The 22480-nt window shown below is 36.0% G+C and overlaps 2 protein-coding genes across 2 annotated transcripts in view; one reads left to right on the top strand and one right to left on the bottom strand.

Annotated features, from left to right (window-relative positions):
• The window catches only part of LOC137406601 (multidrug resistance-associated protein 1-like), a 43181-nt gene that overhangs the window by 10101 nt on the left and 10600 nt on the right, over nt 1-22480 (bottom strand). Inside the window, exons 14-20 of the mRNA XM_068093196.1 lie at nt 22249-22410; nt 20170-20332; nt 19174-19261; nt 18423-18540; nt 16737-16974; nt 11013-11183; nt 9320-9459 (exon numbers count right to left, since the gene is read on the bottom strand). Coding sequence (XP_067949297.1) covers nt 9320-9459; nt 11013-11183; nt 16737-16974; nt 18423-18540; nt 19174-19261; nt 20170-20332; nt 22249-22410 — 1080 coding nt within the window. The remainder of the gene's footprint in view (nt 1-9319; nt 9460-11012; nt 11184-16736; nt 16975-18422; nt 18541-19173; nt 19262-20169; nt 20333-22248; nt 22411-22480) is intronic.
• LOC137406136 (uncharacterized) lies at nt 2540-8083 on the top strand. Its single transcript, XM_068092667.1, has one exon. It carries the CDS (start codon nt 2540-2542, stop codon nt 8081-8083), a length of 5544 nt encoding a protein of 1847 aa, XP_067948768.1.

The raw sequence follows: 22480 nt of genomic DNA, 5'->3' as shown, positions 1-22480 counted from the left end.
TGTTTTGTCTAGATGCAAAGGTGAGTTGTTAGAAAGGCTGTTTTTGGAAAAATTAACGATATTCGTGAGCAGCTATAAAGCTTATAAATAAGCTTATTGTCAGTGCGCAGGTAAACCATTAAGTTAGTGCTCAGTACACATTATTGACCATTAAAATAAACGCAATGATATGGCAGTCTTTTAATAATACGTGGAGGTGGCAACATAGGACTGCACTCACATCTTTCTTTGGTGCACACTAATTAATAGATTGTGCTACTTGAGACATCACTCTCTGTGATAGATTTTTCGTCAACACAGTAATTGAAAAGGGAATGATTGGTGCATTATAAATAAAGTTGTTTCACTTGTTGAAATAGAGAATTGAGTCAATTCTCCTATGGTGACAGTAAAGATTCAATTCAATTCTTACTAGTAGGATGCTCAATATAAGTCAATATAATTCTACAGTAAGTAAACGATACCAGAGAATCAATTCTTTTCAATTCATTTGTGAATTGAGCCTTAAGGCTTGCTCGAGCAAGCGTGTTAACTCGGATGCCCATTTCTGGTATTCGCTGATGCAAACATGGATGGGTTTGTCATAGTGTGAATACTGTTATCACTGATGAAAACCAATGTATTGTGGCATTAACGCCGAGATATGGTGATATAGTGTAAACCAGCCTTCAAGTCAATAACCATAGTGTTTGTGCTTAGAACAAAGAATTCATAGAGTCAAAGTTTTACAAATTGGCACGCCATAACAACAATACTCCACAAATTCTGAAGATCCCTATTTTTAGAGTAAATTGCTTATTGCTTATTGTAAAGATTTGTATACTTTTAACACAATTGTAGACGTATGCTGCACATAGACTATCTCACTCATAAAAACATTTACTTGACAAAGAAATGATTTCATCCGTTTGTATGGTCATTTCGGCAATAAAACACACATATCTGGTGGTCAAACAGTTTCCTGTTGTTCAAACTAACGCTGCTTTGCTGACCTCGCGTTTTATTGTTGCTGACCTCGTTATTGTCGCGTTTCTTCCGGGTAGCCTATACTGTCATTGGACCGGAGTATGGTTCCAAGTCTGGTGGGACCAATAGAAGAGTAACAACTAAATAAATAACTTTGTTTTGTCCTATATATATATTTTACCTGCACTCACCCTATTCAGTCTGGTTTTGCTAGCCATTAAAGAAACTGATATGTTCTTACAAACTTCATTTAAGATTTTTATACACTGTTGTATTTATCAAGTATTTTTGACAAAGTACTAGAAAGAAGGCAAAAGGTATGTGTATTTTATTTCTTCTGTCTTTTTCTTACAAACTATTGATCATTGATCTATGCTTTGCCATGAATGCTTTCACACGTATCAACCACTTGATTGATGTAATTTGCTAGAAGAATGCCTGTGTAATGTCTCGGCTTGATGACTTGTTATAACCAATTACTCGTTACATAATATCGCTGCTTATATTTAGTACTTAGCATAGTAATTTTATGTTTTTAGACTTCACGGTGTTGGTGCTGGTATTTGTCAATGTAATAAAGTACAGTAATAAAGATATGTCCAGTAACTGCATCATCATCAGTAAAGTTCTACGCCAAAAGTCCTAGCAATTTTAAAAGTTCAAACAAAATTGCTATAGTGAAGTCTTGATCCTACTGAATATGAAAGAAGAAATCAAGAACATCAAGTAACCTAAAGGAACCAAACGTGTTCAACCATAAAGAGACCTCGTGTCACCCACCTAAAGGAACCAAACGTGTTCAACTCATAGAGAGACTTCGTGTCAACCTAAAGGAACCAAACGTGTTCAACTCATAGAGAGACTTCGTGTCAACCTAAAGGAACCAAACGTGTTCAACTCATAGAGACTTCGTGTCAACCTAAAGGAACCAGTGCTGTTCAATAAAGATAGAAACTATAGCAAGAAAGAAGGACGTTATTCACACTCTATACAGTAGAGCTAAGTAAAATTACATGTACTTTAGCTCTATATGACAATCTTTAATCAGATTTCATTTGAGCTTGGAATTCAATAACTCTTTCAGACAGATAATTGCAGTAAATTTGTCGATTTTTTAAAGAATTCTATTTTAGCTGTTTGTAAACTGAATAGGTTGAGTGCCCTTAAAACTGAATACCATTAGTGCAATTTTAGAGGTTTGGAAGTTGTTGCTCTCGTACTGCTGTCCCTACAGTTATTGGTTCCGTGTCCGGATTCGGTACGGCGTGGCTATTTCCGTGAGATTGCGTTGATTAGACCTGACCGCGGTGCTTAGCTGTAGCATTCTAATCAAATTAAAGCTTACAGTGAAATAAGTTGCAGTGTTACATTTCGTTGCATAATTCAGCAAAACAAGTTTTATATGCATGCAATCATACAATTTTGTGGTGTGATTGCTGAACATTAAGTTAGAATTGTGAACAAGATACTTAATATAATAAGTTTGATATTTGTTGTCAGAATATTGTACTGTGTGTTAATCGTGGTTTTTTGCAAACGATTATTTCATAACAGTTAATATATTGCATTCACAATGCCCTCTGATAGTGAAACAGAGGTAGTTGATGCCCATAAGCGTGAATCTAAGCGTCTTAAAATAGCTGCACTGTATAAGGAGGTAGCAGACAATATTGTAGGTCATTTTGAGTCAATTGATGAATTTTTCTCAAACGGCTTAGTTCAAGAGGAAGGTGTTATTGAGCAGTTTCACAATACTCTAGAAGAGTGGCTTGTATCTGTTAGTGATAAGTACACTGAATTAGATACACTTACAGAAAATACAATTGATGAAGCAACCATTCAGATGTATCATGTGTTTTGTGACTTACTAAAAGAAAAGAGAGCAAAACTCCAAGAAAAATTGGAGCAATTTGACATGGATCGAGAATTTGCCCATGAAGAAGCAGCTCTCCAGGAAACTGCACAAGCATATAATGACCAGTTGAAAAAGTTCCATTTTCTTGTGGAACGAATGAAGTTGCATAAAGACATAACTCCGAGGTCAGAGACACCCATGGTGAGTCAACTTCAAGGTGCTCAACAACAATTATTGTCACCAACAAGCAGTCAGCAAGGAGGTCAAGCAAAGGTTTCAATGACGTCACAGCAATCAACAAACCAAGGCCTAGATGCTGTTAAAGAGCTTGCCCAGAGCTTAGTCACTACAATGAAGGCATCGAAGCGAGCGATGCCTGAACCACCAATATATGATGGTAACCCGATAGAGTTTCAGGATTGGGAAATGGACTTTGACGCATTTGTGGATTCAGAGGGATTGACTGGGGTAGAGCCTCTCCGTTTCCTCAAAAGATTTCTCAAGGGCAAAGCAAAAGAAGCTATAAGCGGCCATTTCATCACTAACACAGTGCAAGCATATGCAGATGCCAGAAAGGAACTGAGACACAGATTTGGCAGCAAGCATAATGTCAACAGAGCTCTGAGAATCAAGCTTGACTCATGGCCAAAGGTACCCGTTCATGATGCAACAGCTCTACGAAGATACGCAGACTTCCTACTTCATGTCAACTCTGCAATGAAAGATATCCCAGAGCTACATTCACTCAGTCTCAGTCAGGAGAATGAAAAGCTAGCATGTAAACTGCCTGATTGGCTAATACGTCTCTGGGCCAGAAAGGTAAAAGATAAGAGAAATGAGGAGCAGTCGTACCCTACCTTCTCCCAATTTACCAGTTTTGTTGTTGATCATGCTGAAGTAGCAGATGAGCCATTAATGCAGCTGAGTGTCAATCGAAGCAAGGAAAGAAAGCCAAAAAATGCTCCTGATTCTGGAAGAGTCAAAACGTTTTCCACTACTTTAGCTCCGATTGAAAGCTGCAGATGCTGTAACAAGACACATCCAACCGCAGAATGCTTTCAATTGAGCAAGATGGCCAATGAAAAGAAGACCGCCTTTGTTCGGGAGAATCGTCTTTGCTGGGGGTGCTTACAGAATGGGCACCAATCGAAAGACTGTTCAAAGAGAGCAACTTGCAAAAAATGTAAAAAGAGGCATCCAACGTCACTACATAAGGATGACTCACAATGGACTGCTAAATCAGGTGACACAAAAGAGGCCTCAATAGATGCCACGAAACAAGAAAAGCCTGACGACAAATCTCAGACAGCTACAGCTAAGACTCTCAATGTCAAAGCTACAGGCACCAAGGAAAAGATTCTAAGTATGGTGGTACCAGTTCATCTCTCTAGTAAGCATGAACCCACCAAGGAAACCCTCGTATATGCTATGTTAGATACCCAATCTGATTCATCATACATTACGAGCAATACTGCAAAGGCTATCGGCCCAAGGTTCACCAAGGAAACAGTGACTATGGACACACTACAAGGAGAAAACACAGTTTCGATCAGAAGATATCAAGATATTACAATACGAGGATGGAATCAGTCTGATACAACTAGTCTGGAAGCATATGAGTGGGATAGGTTAATATGTGCAATTGAGAAAATTCCAAACTGCATCAATGTTGCAGAGTATCCTCACTTGAAGAGTCAGGCACACAAGTTACCTCCTCCATTGGACATAGAGGTAGGGATGTTGATAGGAGCAAATTGCCCAGAGGCGTTTGCTCCTTTAGAAGCCGTGGTTGGCAAAACAAGTCAGCCATTTGCTCAACGAACTATGCTAGGCTGGTCTGTCTTCGGTGCGACCAAGAGTAATGACAAATCTCACAAAACCTCGACGAAGGCAAAGGCTACTCGCTTGCTTTTTAATGATCAAGATGAGCAAACCATGCTTTCTCAAGATGACTTTAAATTTCTTGAGACAATGGAGAAAAAGCTACATGTCAATAATTCTGGGCATTTTGAAGGGCCTCTTCCCTTTCGTAGAAGGCCAACTCTGCCCAACAATCGCCTGCAAGCTGAGAAAAGACTCCAAGCCTTAAAAAAGAAAATGGATGCTGATAGCGCATTCAAGGAAAATTATTCTGTCTTCATGAGGGACCTTCTAAAAAGAGGTCATGCTGAACCCATAAAGAGTAAACCATCAGAAGGACAAGTGTGGTATATACCTCACTTTGCAGTCAGTCACCCGCAGAAAAAGAAGTTACGTGTTGTATTTGACTGCAGCGCATCATTTGGAGGTGTGTCGCTAAATGACCATCTCTTGTCAGGACCTGACTTGACAAACAACATGCTTGGGATTTTGTTGAGATTTAGAAAAGAGCAGGTAGCTATTGCTTGCGATATAGAAAGAATGTTCTATAACTTTTATGTCAATGAGGAAGACCGCGACTTTCTGCGCTTTCTTTGGTTTGATGAATGTGGTAACATTGAAGAGTATAGAATGACAGTACACCTCTTTGGTGCAACTTCATCACCTGCTGTGGCTACCCACTGCTTACAAAAGTTAGCTCGAGACAACAAAAACCACTCTCCAACAGCAGCCAATTTTATCCAGCAAAATTTTTATGTGGATGACGGCATAACAAGTGTTCCAACAACTTCCGATGCTAAGAAGCTTATCTCTGATGCTAGAACTCTTTGCGAACGTGGTAACCTCAGACTCCATAAGTTCCTGTCAAACAAAATGGAAGTGCTGGATGATATTCCAGAGTCTGAGAGGTCAGTGAAAGATGTAGATCTCCTAAATGGATCATTACCTATACAGAGGACGCTTGGCCTAGAGTGGTCTATTGAGAAGGACATACTGAAGTACAACAGTAAGGTCATAGAACAAAAATCTCCCACAAGACGGGGCATACTGTCTATGATAAGCCAAATCTTCGACCCATTAGGATTTTTGGCTCCTTACACCTTAACAGGGAAAAATATCCTGCAACAAGTCAACAAAGCCGGATATGGCTGGGATGAAGTGATAGGAGAAGACACGCAAGAGCTTTGGAAAAACTGGACCAAAGACCTGAAATTTCTAGATGAAGTACAAGTTCCCAGGTGCATCAGACCCAGTGACTTTAGAAAAACAGAGCTCTGTGAATTGCATCACTTTTGCGATGCAAGTATGGATGGCATGGGAGCTTGCTCGTATCTGCGTTGCATAGATGACAGTGGTAATGTTCACACTTGTTTATTGCTAGCTAAATCCCGTGTAGTACCTAGCAAAGGAATCATGACAGTACCCAGACTGGAGCTCCAAAGTGCTGTCATGGCAACTCGTCTGGGTGCAATACTTCGTAAGGAGCTAGACATGGTAATTGATGGCGAGCACTTTTGGACGGACTCAAAAATTGTGCTGGCGTACTTGGCTAATGAGCAGAAAAGGTTTCACATCTATGTAGCCAATCGCATTCAGGAAATAAAAATGTCATCAGACGCAAGTCAATGGCACCATGTTGGCAGCAATGAAAACCCGGCAGATATTGCTTCACGCGGGATGAGCTGTAGCAAATTGCTGGACTCGATGTGGTTTTCTGGGCCTGCTTTTCTTAAGGAACATGACATTAGAGAGAGGCTTAATACACAGAAAAACAACAAAGAACTTGACAGCACTGACCCTGAGATAAGAAAGGTCAAAGATGTGAAAACCACAGCTCTCAAAATAGATGAAAAGGACCCAGAGGTTTGCAAGGTACAAGTAAATTCGACTAAGACAACGGAAAGCTCATGGCTTAATGACATTGTGAGCAAAGCCTCTAGCTGGACCAAACTCACCAAAGTCCTTGCTCGCATTTATAAAATTGGCAAAGAACGATCATTGAAAGTACAAATCTCTCCTGCAGACATAGTACATGCAGAAGAACTTGTAATAAAAACTGTTCAATTTCTTCACTTCTCTAAGGAGATAGAACAGTTGCATAACTCAACTGAAACAAGCAGCATGCGCCAATTGTCTCCCTACTTAGATGACAAAGGTTTAGTCCGCGTTGGTGGGAGACTTGAAAATGGGAAAGGCTTGACAAAAAATCACAAACATCCAGTGATCATTCCAAAGAAGTCACACTTAGCAAAGATTATCACCAGAGACTACCATGAGGCCATCTTCCACCTTGGGAGACGATCAACGTTAGCAGCCATCAGGGACGCTGGTTTTTGGATAGTTAATGGAAGTAATATGGTAAAAAGCATCCTGAGCTCCTGTGTTGGCTGTGCCAAACTTCGAAAGCCAGCAGGGGAGCAAAAAATGAGTCCTCTGCCGGAGGAGCGCTTAGAGAAAACACCACCTTTTACTAATGTGGGAATAGATGTGTTTGGACCATTCTACACCAAAGACAAGCGCACAGAGAACAAGCGCTGGGGACTTCTTTTTACGTGTCTTTACTCCAGGGCTATACACATTGAGATGCTCGAAGACCTTTCCAGTGATGCATTCCTAAATGCTTTACAATGCTTCACATCAATCAGAGGTCCCATCAAAACACTGATAAGCGACCATGGCACAAACTTTGTGGGTGCTGCCAATGAGCTAAAAAGACAACTATCATATGTGGAAGATGAGTCTTTAAAAAATTATTTACTTGCCAACAAAGTGGAGTTTAAATTTACCTCTCCTACAGGAAGCCATCAAGGTGGGGTATGGGAGAGAATGATAAGATCTGTGAGGGAGGTCTTAAGAGGCATGGCACTGAAGTATAAAGGTCGCATAGATACTCAAACTCTTCGTACCTGCTTCTACGAGGCCATGAGTATTGTGAACAATAGACCTCTAACTGCTTTGGATATCAATGATCCAGATGAAAACATCATTACGCCAAACAGCTTACTCACGATGAAAAGCGATATGCCATCAGAGCTCCCCCCTGGAAATTTTGATGATGATGATCTGTATGGCAGACTGCGTTGGAAGAAAGCGCAGTGCTTTGCTCAGGAGTTCTGGCTCTCTTGGAGACAAGAATACTTAAGTTACCTCACTCTGAGGCAAAAATGGAGCAAGACAAGAAAAAATGTCACAGCTGGTGACATAGTGATGTTAGTGGAGCAAGACACTCCTAGAGGAAGATGGAAGCTTGGCGTCGTAGAAGAAGCGATTTTAGGAAAAGACTGTTTGATCCGTAGAGCAAAAGTTAGAATAGGTACGTCAGATCTGGATAAGAATGGAAAACGGACGGCTAAGGCAGTGGTACTAGAAAGACCGATCCAAAAACTGATTAAGTTAATGTGAATGTGTGTATTTAGGTTTGTTCAGAATACATTAACCTAATGGTTGTGGTAGCACAGAAAATATTAGACATATATAACTCCAAAAAAAACAAAAAAACTAATAATAATAATAATACTAAAAAATTTAACTTAGGCTTTTAAATTTTTGGTGGGAGTGTAAAGATTTGTATACTTTTAACACAATTGTAGACGTATGCTGCACATAGACTATCTCACTCATAAAAACATTTACTTGACAAAGAAATGATTTCATCCGTTTGTATGGTCATTTCGGCAATAAAACACACATATCTGGTGGTCAAACAGTTTCCTGTTGTTCAAACTAACGCTGCTTTGCTGACCTCGCGTTTTATTGTTGCTGACCTCGTTATTGTCGCGTTTCTTCCGGGTAGCCTATACTGTCATTGGACCGGAGTATGGTTCCAAGTCTGGTGGGACCAATAGAAGAGTAACAACTAAATAAATAACTTTGTTTTGTCCTATATATATATTTTACCTGCACTCACCCTATTCAGTCTGGTTTTGCTAGCCATTAAAGAAACTGATATGTTCTTACAAACTTCATTTAAGATTTTTATACACTGTTGTATTTATCAAGTATTTTTGACAAAGTACTAGAAAGAAGGCAAAAGGTATGTGTATTTTATTTCTTCTGTCTTTTTCTTACAAACTATTGATCATTGATCTATGCTTTGCCATGAATGCTTTCACACGTATCAACCACTTGATTGATGTAATTTGCTAGAAGAATGCCTGTGTAATGTCTCGGCTTGATGACTTGTTATAACCAATTACTCGTTACATAATATTGCTGCTTATATTTAGTACTTAGCATAGTAATTTTATGTTTTTAGACTTCACGGTGTTGGTGCTGGTATTTGTCAATGTAATAAAGTACAGTAATAAAGATATGTCCAGTAACTGCATCATCATCAGTAAAGTTCTACGCCAAAAGTCCTAGCAATTTTAAAAGTTCAAACAAAATTGCTATACTTATCAAATGTACTGCTCATAACATTTGCTACTCATAGAATGAGCTTTACATAATATCAGCTAGCCGTTGAAAAATTGAGGTAAGTATTTAGAAAAAAACAATTAATCGTATCGTTTCAGCTTTTTGTAGTCAATTGCAAATAGATTTAGCTATCACTTAAAAGAAAAAACTCATAACTGTTTCAACTTGGAAGTAGTATGTTTAACAATAATAAATATTTAATGCTGAGCAAATAATAGTTACCTGGAGAAGATAATAGCAAAATCCAAAAGGAATGACAAGAAGCAAGAAAGCTGGAGTACCATAGACTATAATGATCAGGGCTGCACCAAGTCCACCTACTCCAAAGGAGACCATCAGCACGACCCCTCCCAGAACATTATCTACAATAGCAGATTGTTTTTTATTAACAAGTTGCTTGAGATGACCTCTTCAGCTGTTTTATCAAAACATTTTTGCTAAAGGGCGTAATTTGTAAGGCTCTGACTAGCCTCTGTTGTACAGTTTTAACATTACAGTAAATGAAGACACAAGCAGCAGCTTTAGCTACTATCCCTCTTGATGCTGAACTAGTTACAAAACAACCTGCTACAACTAATGACTAAGTTACAAAACAATCTACTAACCTGCTGACCCAGTTACAAACCAACCTGCTACAACTGCTGACCCAGTTAAAAAACAACCTGCTACAACTGCTGACCCAGTAACAAAACAACCTATTACAACTAACGACCTAATTACAAAACAGCCTACTACAACTGCTGATTTGGTTACAAAACAGCCTACTACAACTGCTGATTTGGTTACAAAACGGCCTACTACAACTGCTGATTTGGTTACAAAACGGTCTACTACAACTGCTGATTTGGTTACAAAACGGCCTACTACAACTGCTGATTTGGTTACAAAACATCCTATACTAGTTATAGCAACAGTGTACAAATTTAATAACTTAAACAGCATTTCCTTTAAGAGCTTTTTTGAGTTTCTTTTTTATTTTTTCAGCACCATTACGTTCTTTTAAGAAAAGTGTGAACTAGTATGGCATTTTACACTTTTTTCAAGACAAATGCTCAAATGACAAATGCAAGACTAATCTGTTAGTTCAAAGTAAACTAGTGAGGAGATAACACAACATGAATATGTAGCTAAAATTGGTTATTAAATTTAAATTAAGAGAAGTTTTACGCCATTGCCTTTCAAATTAACCTTTTAATTTCAAATAGCAACAATACTTTAATTCAGATATCTGTGAAGTTACGATGGTTGTGAAATAAATAACTCATGCTAGTTTGCCTGCTAGAGTTTTTGTGAGGTTCAATGACAATATATACAGGACGTGATGAAAACTTTTAATATGCTTATAAAATATAAAACAACTTATTGAAAATACATTAACAGCGTAACCTAATTTCACGCAATAGGTGGCATTCACTTCTCATATTGGTCTTTCTTCAGCAATGCAAATGACTCTGTTATGTTCGTTTATTGCTTATTATTTTGTAAATACAAAGGCATGTTTCATAAGGTTTGTGTTGTTAGCAAATTGTTTCATAAGACTTGTGTTGTTGGCAATTTGTGCAAAGTATTTGCTTGCAGTATTGAGAATTAACAAAAATTAACGCTTAATTTTAATCACATACTTATTTAAAGAGCATATTTTAAATTTTCATATTCTTAATATAACTGCTGCTTTATTTTAAAATGAATACCAAGTACTTCTTTTTTATGAAATTTGATCCATTCTTAGAGTATTTAAAACAACTTAAAAAGGTTTTTGCCGTCCCTTAGTCTAACCATTATAAAAAGTAAATCATGGATCACGGACAATTTTAATCTAAAATATAAAACTAATATTATCATTGTTTGTATTTGCTGTTATTGTTTTTATGCATAACTTTAATGGTTTGTCAAAATGGGAATTGCCCTAGCTTACCGACAGCATCGATGTCTTTGGAGAACCTGTTAAGAATCTGTCCGAGAGGCTTTGTGTCAAAGAAGACCATCTGCAGCCTCATGACACGTTTGAGCAGCACTTCGTGAAGGTACTTTGATGCTGAGACTCCTGACTGAGCCAGCGCTGCCGTTACGAAGAAGATTGCCACAGCTAAAATAGATGAAGGCATATTTCATGAAAGGTATTTTTGAATATTTGCTGAAGTTTCTTGAATGCCCTAAAAGTTCAGTTGTGAGGGCCAGGCCTGTAGCTGAGCCAGCTTGGCAACAGAACCAGGAGACCACTAAGCTCCCAAGATGAACCAACGGAAGATGGACTCAGCGAAAGGGACAGAGCTTAATCCGTCAGACACAAAAATAGATGACCAGCCCAGAGAAGCAGAAACATTTTCACTCTTTCTATTAATATATTCGGCTGTGGCTTTCATATGTATGAATATACATGTATATCTATTAACATATATTGCAAGCTATTCTGGTGTTTGGTGTAGTGCTGAAAAAGTGTCAGTCGACTTCCTTTTGCACCGAAAAATGGTTAACATTTATTTTCTTGAAAAAAATGCTGACTGCAAACCTCCAACATATCACTTGCTTAAACAGAGAAATTTTTCATAAAGTCATGACTTGCATTAGCAGTTTAGACGCATGGAGAAATAATTAAACCCTTGATGTACTGCAAGTGTCTAGGATGTTTATATATTTTAGTCAGGTAAAAATAGCACATTCAAGTAAATATCACTTATCAAAAAATAAAAAAAGGTGATATAATTTCTGCCCTATAAAAGAGTTAACTAAAAAGAGAAAGTACTGTGGCAGCAGGTCAAGTAGAGAGATGAGATGGTTGGATATGTTTCAATAACTACAATACACCATGACTTGCACAACCTTTTAGGTGTTGCTTTAAGCAATTCTCCTGTGTTTGTAAGAACTGTGCAGAGTTATATAAACAAGGGAGGCAAACTCTTAATATCCTACTTGAGCAATAGACTGTTAGCACAATAAACAGGAACAGGATTTTGAAGCATGACTTTGTAGAAAAGCAAGAAAATATCTTACGCTTACTCACACTGGTCTCAGGTTTTTATCAAGTGCTGCTGTAGGGTAAAAATCTAACTTCCCTAAAATTTGTGTTAGGATTTATAATAGCATTGTCATTTTAACATCATTAACAAAACCAAATAATACACATACAAAACTCTCAATTTATCAAGTGTAATAGATAGAGCTGAAATAAAACTAGAAAATTACATTTTATGCTAAATTAAGTCAGCCTAGCGTATGTCGTTTTGTGATTGAAAAAAATCAATTTTGTTTTTGCCAACTTGTTACAAGCAGAGTCTAAAAACAAAATTTTGTTTAAGCTTAAAAAATTTTAAAAAGCCAGCAAAAAATTCCAAAAAAAGCGCTAGCATAAAAATATTGGTAGAGTTAAACATATGATTTTCAAACCAACTAATACAGTCTGGTCTCTGTTTTTAACCAAAAACCGCAACCACTTGGTTAAATCATGAAAATGAAAGTCATTTTAATTTGTATCAAAATCAGAACAACTATTGAGCATTGTTACATTATTTTCTACAAAGAGCTGTATACTAACAGAACAGATAAAATACAAGGTATACTGAATTCTTCATGATTACTGTACTAATAGAAAAGGCTAGGCTTGCACAAAGAACCTATTGTGACATCAGTAGCAGCTAGCACCCCAGCCGTGGTTTTTCAGAGTATTGTGTGAAATAAAGCAGTCTATAATTAGTTTATGCATTCTATTCTTAAAAGGATAAAAATAAAATAATACACTAATACATAATGCAAAGCACAAAATGCTGTCAGTATTTCTTAAAGCACACCAATTACATAATTTTTTATTATATATTTCAATACATCGGAATCTTGGCCTTCGAATGAGCTATTGTTTGACATGGTGAGACAAACATTGGTTGGTGTTTATAGGATTTCCCCAGAGCTCTACTGCAGAAATGTTCAATGGTACAGGCTCGAAAATTGTGACGTCACAATTTTCATATTCGGTGTTGTGTGCTCTTACCACTTATTTTATTGCTTACTGCTTATATTCATGAACTACGATAATGACACTAGTGGAAGGCGAAGGTAGGACAACTCAAGAGAACCAATGAAGATGACAAAGGAATCAGTGTCATTAGCTCTCTATGTACAGGTTATTTCTATGATAAATAACTCAGATTCCAAGCACCATACTATGTTTTCCTGATGATATTATGCACTAGTCCTGTCTTTTTATTGTGATGTTGATTGTTGGAGGGGCACTGACTGAGACCAATTAATTTCAAGCATTGCGTGATCTCGCGAAAGTGGGATTGACATAACGTCCTAGGGCCACGCAACTGCAGGTCACAATGTAATCCATGTGATTTCATTACCTTTATCAGCGACAAAATAATTATTTATTGAAGCATAATTAATTAACCCAGAACATGTGTTTGTATTGGTGGGGGTCCTCCCATGTTTTGTGACGATTCTGACGACCCGACAACAGGGATATTTAAAAAGTGACAGACGAGACGACCATTTACCAATGTAGGTGACGAGGATTGCGTAAATAGGATTACTAAAGGTACGGCTGCACGTAACGAATTTTTCGTTAGTTCGGAGTTCTGGCCGAAATCACGAAAAACGCAGAATTAATCGGTCAAAATTCACAGAATTATTTGAGCTGTGCATGCCCACCGAGTTCGTCGACGAACGCTTTTAACAGATTAAACAAATTATTAGCGAGCACGATTCTAGCAGCTTTAGCAATTAGTATAGTCCAAGACATGTACCATGACACACAATAAAAAATACGAAAGCATTTCAACATAGAACACACGATGTAACTATCTAAGTCGCGCTATTATTAGTTAGCGAACACGACTTTAGCAAATTTTAAGATATATGTAGTCCGAAAACATAATGCGACACACAAGAAAATTATTACAGAAAGTTATCATAGTAAATACGATGCAACTGACTTGTTTGCGCTAGAGATGTCGACATTCTCTACCACAAAACTTTTGCTGCTAAAAAGGAAATATAATTAAAAAATAAACAAATTGTAGCTATAGCGTCCAAACAATAAATACATTCAATAACGCAATCTAAGCAGTTGCATCGTGTGTACTATGTTGATTTGCACTTATACTTTAACTATTGTGTGTCATTATACGTCTCTTGGACTATACTAATTGCAAAAGCTGCTGAGATCGTGCTCGTTAGCAGATTCTAGCAGCGCAGAATAATTCTGTGTGTTTCAATCATTTCGTGATTTTGGTTAGAACCAACGGAAATTTTGTTACGTGTTGCCGTACCGTTACTAACTTATTATTTGTTCATAAATCACCACGGTCAACCGAAACTTCACTAGTTTTGGTTTGAAGCATCTGGCCCAGCATTTATAGACTGCCAAATAATTAAAGCAATGAAATGCCACGACATTTACAGCAAATCCGTTTCCAAGTCTGTGACTGACAGTGATTATTAAAGGCAATCTCGGTCTATTTTCAGTAGAAGAAATATAGCTCTAAAAACCTAAGACGGCTGTCACTCTTCGCGGAGTAATCAGCAACGCTCACAAACATCACTAATATGTTTGTGAAGGTCGCTGGTTGAGCCATGCTTTTGGTTAGCAGAAGTTCAAACCTAGCGAGTTTCAGATTTTCAACGCAACCCAGTGCCACCAGTATAGATATTTGTATTAAAATAACGAATGTGAAGAAAGAGGTTGTTTTGGTTACCAATTTGAAAAAAGGTGACAGTGATTTTAAAAGTGACGACAGTGATTTTAAAAGTGACGACAGTGATTTTAAAAGTGACTATTCTGACGACAGCTTTGTGTGGTAGGACTCCCATTGGTCGGGCGTTAGCACGATCCCGGGCATTGTTGATTATCTAGAATCCTAGTTTATTATTAGCGCTCTCTGTGTTTAACAGCACCGATTGTCACAGAAAAGCGCAGCCTCAATGGCAGCGAAAGGAATCCACGATTTAAGGCTAAATGATAATTATGACATCACATTGTGGGAACCACAACCAAGTGTTTTTTTATTGCAGGACATACTTTTGACATCATGTTTTTCATATTTATATTGTTCTTTGTGTATTGAATATAAGCTCATTCGAAAGCTAAGATTCTGATGTAGTGAGCTATATAATAAAAAAAATTATGTAATTTATGTGCTTTAAACTGCAACAAACATTTCTACCTTCAAAGGCTGAATAAGGAAAATAGCGAAGAGAGAAAGATAGAGAGAAGAAAGAGAAAGATAGAGAGAAGAAAGAGAAAGAGAGGGAGAAAGCGGGAGAGAAAGAGAGAAAGCAAGAAAGAGAAGGATGGAGGAGAGAGAAAGAGAGCAAAAAAGGAAAAATGGAAAAGCGAGAGAGTCATGTGGAAACTGAGTCATGTGAGAAGCATTCCTCAGCGTATCTCAAACGTGTTTGAGTTCTACACTTTGTTGGGAGTTCAAAGCGAAAAGTCTCAATTTGTTTGTACAATTGTACTCCAACTATTTTGAGATCTGAGATGTTCAAAAACTGAGGTTAGACTGCAGCTTACTGGTGCATCAAGAAGACTTGCGCAGAGCAGAACAAATAGAACTAATGGTCAAATATTTACCAAACAGATATATCAAAAATTAGCATATAATTTCCCCTTCAACTTTTTATGTTGTATGGTAGACGATAGTCATGCGCCAATTATCTATAGCTTGACTGGTAGTTGACTATCTTAAACTGTAAAGTCAGCGTGGCGACTAGTTTACTATACATTGAAAATTTTTAGGTAGTAAACCATATTTCATCTCTAATGCTGCCTTAGCTGAGTTATTGCAGTTTAAAATCCAAAAATTTCGTTTCAGCAAAATGTTTATTTGAGTATTGCTTCAAACAAAGTTATTTACGATAATTTGGTTAACACTAAAATGAAGTGGTTGACTCATGACTCAGCAGCAAGCTTAACCAAAGATATTTTTGCACAAAAAAATTTAATTAAATGAAACAACAATTAAATTAAATGAAACAATAATTAAATGAAACAATAATTAAATTAAATGAAACAATAATTAAATGAAACAACAATTAAATTAAATAAAACAATAATTTAATTAAATGAAGCAACAATTAAATTAAATGAAACAACAATTAAATTAAATAAAACAATAATTAAATTAAATGAAACAATAATTAAATTAAATGAAACAACAAGTAAATTAAATGAAACAAAAATTAAATTAAATGAAACAACAATTAAATGATTAAAGAGCCAAGCAACTTCTAAATGCTAATGCGTACAAAGAAGTTATTACCTATTTCTGAGCAGTATAATCAAAAATGGTAACCAATGTGTTCTCCTTATGTAAAAACTCGCAAACATGTATCTTCTCTACATTAAACTTGATTTGCATTTTTCGAAAAAAACACCAATAAAGTTGTTGCTTGTGTGTGAATAAAAAGACTTAGGCAGATAGAGTCGTAGGTAGCTCGTGCTCTTTTCCAAAAGAAAAACAACTTATTACTCACAGTATTAAATTAAGTGTCCCAAAGAATCATTTTCATCAAAATATTTAAAAGTTGGAAGTAAAGGAAAACAATAGTTCACGTGTTCTATTTGCAAGTAAAAATGAAAAATCTAGAAAAGGTGACACAGACTGATTTGAGGTCTAACAGAAAGCAAACGAGAAATACTCACATCTGAGGATGACTAGCAGCCAATAAATGCCAAGGTAATAATTTGTTGCGTTCCACTTTTCCTCTGTTGTGTAGTTACCAGTGGTGGCTGGTAGAAACCTTTCATCATTAGTCCATGTGGTCAGCCATACAGTAGCACCCACAGTTGACAACATGAACAGACATAGAGAGATGATGCAAGAGCTTGTCCAGAAGATGCCGATGGCCTTCAGGTAATACTTGTAGATTGCTGCTGTGACCTGCATTGACAAGGTCATCAGACTAAATGAGTAGCTTGTATAATTGCAATTGAACTTAAATTAAGGCAAAAACCTTGTGAAGGACAATTAAAGGTGACAATGTTTTGAATGGACTGATCAGGAAAAACGATGGAGATGACGTCAGTTTGAAAACCTCCTTAACAGAGAAACAATTGCAGCGACCCACAAGATACTTTGAGCTAAAGAGTTCTGTGGAATAGTACGCAACACTGAAGAGATAGTCGATTTTGGCTATTTTGAAGAAGAGAAAGCAGGTGCTACCAGTGACAGTAAAAGTGCTGAACTAATATTATCACTTCTGGCTGTTTATGATTATTAACTGCATGTTATTGACTATGGAAATTTAATTTAACTTATAGTTAGCTAAATACTCTAATATTTTGTAAGCAAACCCACAGAAGCAAACCCGATAAAACCGACATTGCGGAAAATCTTCTTTACTTCTGATAAAAAAATTTGCATGGCCCTGAAGAGTAAAAAGTTTTTATTTGAGAAACACATTAAATTCAAGATTTCTTGGACAGTTGTTTTAATCTTTATAAAATAGATTTTTATAGTGATCAGTCAAGTAAAGTTATGATATTTAAAATGTTCAAAATTAAATCAGTGGTAGCTCAACAAACAAAGGATTATGTTTTTTGTTATAAAAATCGCTTCAAAAAAGCCTAAACAGTTTACAATTTTTTTATTCGATTATCAAGTGAATTCTTTAACTCTTTAGCTACCAAATTAATTTATTTACAGAACATAATTACATAGTCGGTAAACCCTAATATTTGGCAAGGGTGCATATAAATCATCATAACTTTTGCACCACAGGTTCTATGAAAATGTTTTGATATCAAATTAATTACCATGGACTTTCACATCAGCTGATGTCCAAAAAATACCACAAATGCATTGCAGAATAAGCTCAGTCACTTTTTGGCCATATTTAAAAAACCATGAGCATGCCAGACTATTTATCAATATTATTACAGCTTAAGAAGTCATCATTCCTGAAAAAAGACAGAAATAATTACTCCTAGTAATATTTTTGTTATATAAAAAAGGCTCAAAGTCAATAGATTCAAAGTTAGTTAGTTAAAATTGTAGTTGGACTGCGTCTGACACTACTGATCATCGCTAAAAAGAAATTGGAATAAAAAATTAATTTTTTGCAAAGTACAACTAGACTCAGACTTTGTTGTTAAGATGTTTTTATATGTTTTTTGTAAAATTTTTTTGTTGCTTCAATGCATGCAGATACTTTTTTCCTTTCGTCTAAATACAGATACGATGGGGCCAACTAGTTACCTACTTGCTAATCAAAAGTGATTTGCACAAAGCCTGATAAAGCCGTATATAATTTGGCTCTTGGATATACGCAAACGCTTTGTCGAACTGTACTATGTGGCTCTGATGGTAGCAAAAAAGTTAATGCTCACCTTTCCTGATTCCAGGTTTTCTTCATGCAGATTGCTAGGTTCAGTATTCCTGCTTAGAGCAGATAAAGCCATGGATCCTTCTTTCTCACTCAATATCATCGACGCTGATAGCTCAAACCTAAAGTATATGAAATCGTGCATATCATAAATTTTAAGTAAAAATGTCAAACCGATTAAAATAAAATGTGATAATTTTTTTTCATGATCCTGTTGGCTCACCAGCTCTGAATCCAGCCTATTTATGCAGATCATATGACCTTGCATACTGCAAGATTTTAGTAACTTAATTAAAACTAGAATCAATGTTTGTTTCCATAACAAACATTTAGAAGTGGTGCTATTTAATTCCAATCTCAGCTTCACTGTAGTAGAATTAGGAGTTGTTCCACTTTGACAGCTCATTACCAATGTTCAAGCAACTACTAGCATGGGCTAATTTAAGAACACTAATCAGTGCTAGTCAATGATAGGACAAATGAATAAACTGTAAGCACGCAAAATTATTATAACTTGAGCATATTTAATCAGAGTCTATAAGAAACTTACATCAATAATGACACTGAGCAAATCATTTCAGTAGTATTTAAGCTCTTAGCTATTTTTGAGCCAACTTTGATAGCAGCCCTATTTCCTCCGTAGGTGAAAATACTATTAACTCCTGTTACTGTGGCATTAAAGAAGAGCATTTATATAAAAAAACAGAGAGTTTAGTGAGAGAGGTCAATGTTGTGAGAATAAGTACTATACGTACTGAGCATGTTCTCGCTCAGCTAATGAAATAACACCTCTCCAGTTGTCAGGTTCTTGCTCGTCAACTTCTTCTACAGGCTCCGCATCTTCTACAATTACCAAAAAAAATGTTTAAAAAACTTTAAAAACCTGAAATTGAAGCAAATTATAAAAATATGTTAAACTCTGTTTAATCTTTTTTAATATGAAATGTTCATAAATTCTATAATTTATAAACATCAGCAAAACTTTGTTTTATGGCTCCATGCCAGGTGAGCTGTACTCAGCTTATTTTTAAATTGGTGCCAGTTTCAAATTTTCCTCATAATTTAGTTGCAAGAATCCTCTAATCAATTTGCAGTTTAAAGATTATGTACTCATGTGTAGTTCTGTAGTTTAGAGGGAGCGTTGAAGACAGAAGCAGCCTTCACCTGCCATACTTTACTGCTTAGTCAAATTAATATACTCTAACTCTGCTGCCACTAACCAATCTAGAACTTGCATGAAGCACAAACATGTCGCTGGAATTATACGGAGAATTCATATCAATAACACGTGCGAATTTGAGTACAACAAGTGACAACAAAAGCAGTGTTTCACCAAACCTATTAGTTGACTATTTTATACGTTATCGAAATTCTGAAAAAGAATCACTCAAAACTTTTTTCTTTATTGTGATCTTAGAATTAAGTTAAAATTATTACACAACCATTTGTTGTTTGAAGGGATTCTAAATTTCATGCATAGCCACTGAACCAGTTATACAAAAAATAGCGATGCTTTTTTATAACTGACAGAAGCACTGATTGGGCGCTCGTGAATTTAATACTCTATGCAGGACCGTCCAAATAATAATAAATTATCTTACATCACAGATTTATTTGAGCAAGTGGGTGTCATGTAACCTTTTTGAGGCTATTTAAAGAATAAAAGATGCTTTTTGTTTTTTGTTGTTGGAAGGAACATAGGTGCTAAAAGCTCATGTGGAATATTATATACATCATAGTTGTAACCTTGCCTGATAACACGTAATCATCTATAAGCTGAGCAAAAACTCCTTTCTCTGCAATCAAAGCCTGGTAGGTGCCAGTTTCAGTAATTCTGCCTTCTGTTAGTACAGATATACTGTCCACCTCAGGTAACCACTGCAGACCATGGGTTACAAGTATTCTTGTCTTGTCCTATTTAATACAGAGAAGTTAAAAAATTAAGGTTTCAATACAAGACGTGAATGGTTTACACATCGGCTATGAAAATGTAATGTCAACCACAATTCAAAATCATTTTAGAGTTACAGTTTTATAAACAGAAAATATGTCAATTTTTGGCGATCATAATGTCAAATGGAGCACACAACTTCAGATAATTGTGCATTTTTTAATTGAGGTCATATACTATCAGCTAAATAATTACTCTAAAAAAATAAGTATAGATAATATATTAATGTGTTAACTACATTGAACTTGAAAAACAAGCAGCTTACTTTTTCAACAGTTAATGGATTGTTCCAGTTTCAAATACTGTTTTAAAAATTCCTACTCAGCAAAAGGTTAATTAGGTTAATAGGTCAATGTGAGGTTAATAGGTCAATGCGTTGCTACCCTATGTGAGGACATACAGTAGCAAAACAAACATCTTACTGGTTTCCCTTACATCTTCACATGACAAAGAAGTCAAGGTCTTCAATAATATTAAGCTTATAGAATTTGCCTTAAAGGTAATGCTATGCTCCCTTATATATAGCTTGCAAGTGTATGAAAGGTGTTTGCATAAATTTGAATACTTTTAACACAAACTAAAGATGAAATTCATTTCATACTGCCAAGCATGGCAGTCATTTAGCACACTGTGATGTCATCATATAAATGAGATAGCAGATTTTCCAAAAGAACTAAAATTTTCTGTCCACTGTGATAGCAAATATATAAAAAAAACATATGGCATTACTGCCTAACCTAGTCTCACTGCATAAGTTATTTACAAATTTACAATGTATCTAACTAAAACAAATAGGATGTCTGTATAATCACAAAGATCTCAGGCTTTATTCTTGAAGTGTAAAATGTAACATGTTGTAGTTGTTGTTTTGGATAGAAGAACTATATTTTTATTTTCTTCATCTAGCTGGCGAGGTCATTTATTGGCCGTAAAACATATTAATAGGTAGTACACTATATAGACTTGCACTCCACTAATGGTTCTTAACATTATAGCTGTGAAAGTACATGTAGAACTTCACTAATAAAGTTAAACCCACTTGACCATAAAAGTTAGCAGCTTTTAAACTTGTCAGTCAGTCAGTTGCCTTGACTACTTAAAAAGACCATAAATTGATTGACTTCAAGTTGATGGATGTTTTTGCTATGAAACTTGTTCTTCACTTAACTTCAAATGAATTCCTCACAATTAAGCCGGAAAAACGTCAGTCTGAATGTTTTAAAACATATAAGGAAGACATTTTTAGCAACTCTGTGGCAAAAAATCATATCAGAAACCAGCTTCTATCAGACTTGTGTCATCTTTGTTATTCTAAACTTTTAGCAAAGGCATTTTATTCTTTAAATTATGTAAAAGAATTCTGTTTAGACAAACCGTTACATCACATTGCTAATTAAATGAATAAATCAGTTAAACGCATGCTTATTGAGAACTAGCATTAAGCCAGGTGCTGTCTGGGATATTTTCCATTTTTAATCACATTGCCCGCAAGTAGGTTTATAAAGAAAATTGCTAAACTACTTTTGCGATAATAATCCACGAACACTTTCCCTGAGGTCAATTCTCCTTAATACATGCAAAGGCACTTTTAAGTTTCAAATCAAATAGGTATTTAAGAGTCTGGTTTGCAAAAACTAAATAAAGTTTTGAAACCAAATATTTTGGTGATCTAGTAAAAGGAACGGAGCTTATGTGTGAAGTTTGGATACAATCTGCCAAAAAAGTGGAAGCATATGACGTTTACGAGACTAAAAGACACACACACATGCAAACAATGAAAACTTAGATTTTTTAATAAAATTATAAGGTAAATGCAGCTCATATCTAACAGCAAATCTCAGAATACGACTAAAAGCTAAGATGTACCAATAAAGCTTACCTTTAACAAACCATTTGGTCCAATAACATTCTCAAATATATGTTTTCCGACGTGTGCATCAACAGCGCTCAGAGGATCATCCAAAAGGTACAAATCAGACTCGCTGTAACATGCTCTGGCTAAACTAACTCTCTGCTTTTGTCCCCCAGATAAGTTTATTCCCTATAAATAAAGGTTTGATGCAGTGAACCAGATATAATGAGGAACATTACCAATTTCTGTAACTCATTCT

The sequence above is a fragment of the Watersipora subatra genome, chromosome 10, assembly GCF_963576615.1.
Source record: "Watersipora subatra chromosome 10, tzWatSuba1.1, whole genome shotgun sequence".
NCBI lineage: Eukaryota > Metazoa > Bryozoa > Gymnolaemata > Cheilostomatida > Watersiporidae > Watersipora > Watersipora subatra.
Note: the sequence above shows the minus strand (reverse complement) of the source record. Positions and strands in the feature narration are given on the sequence as shown.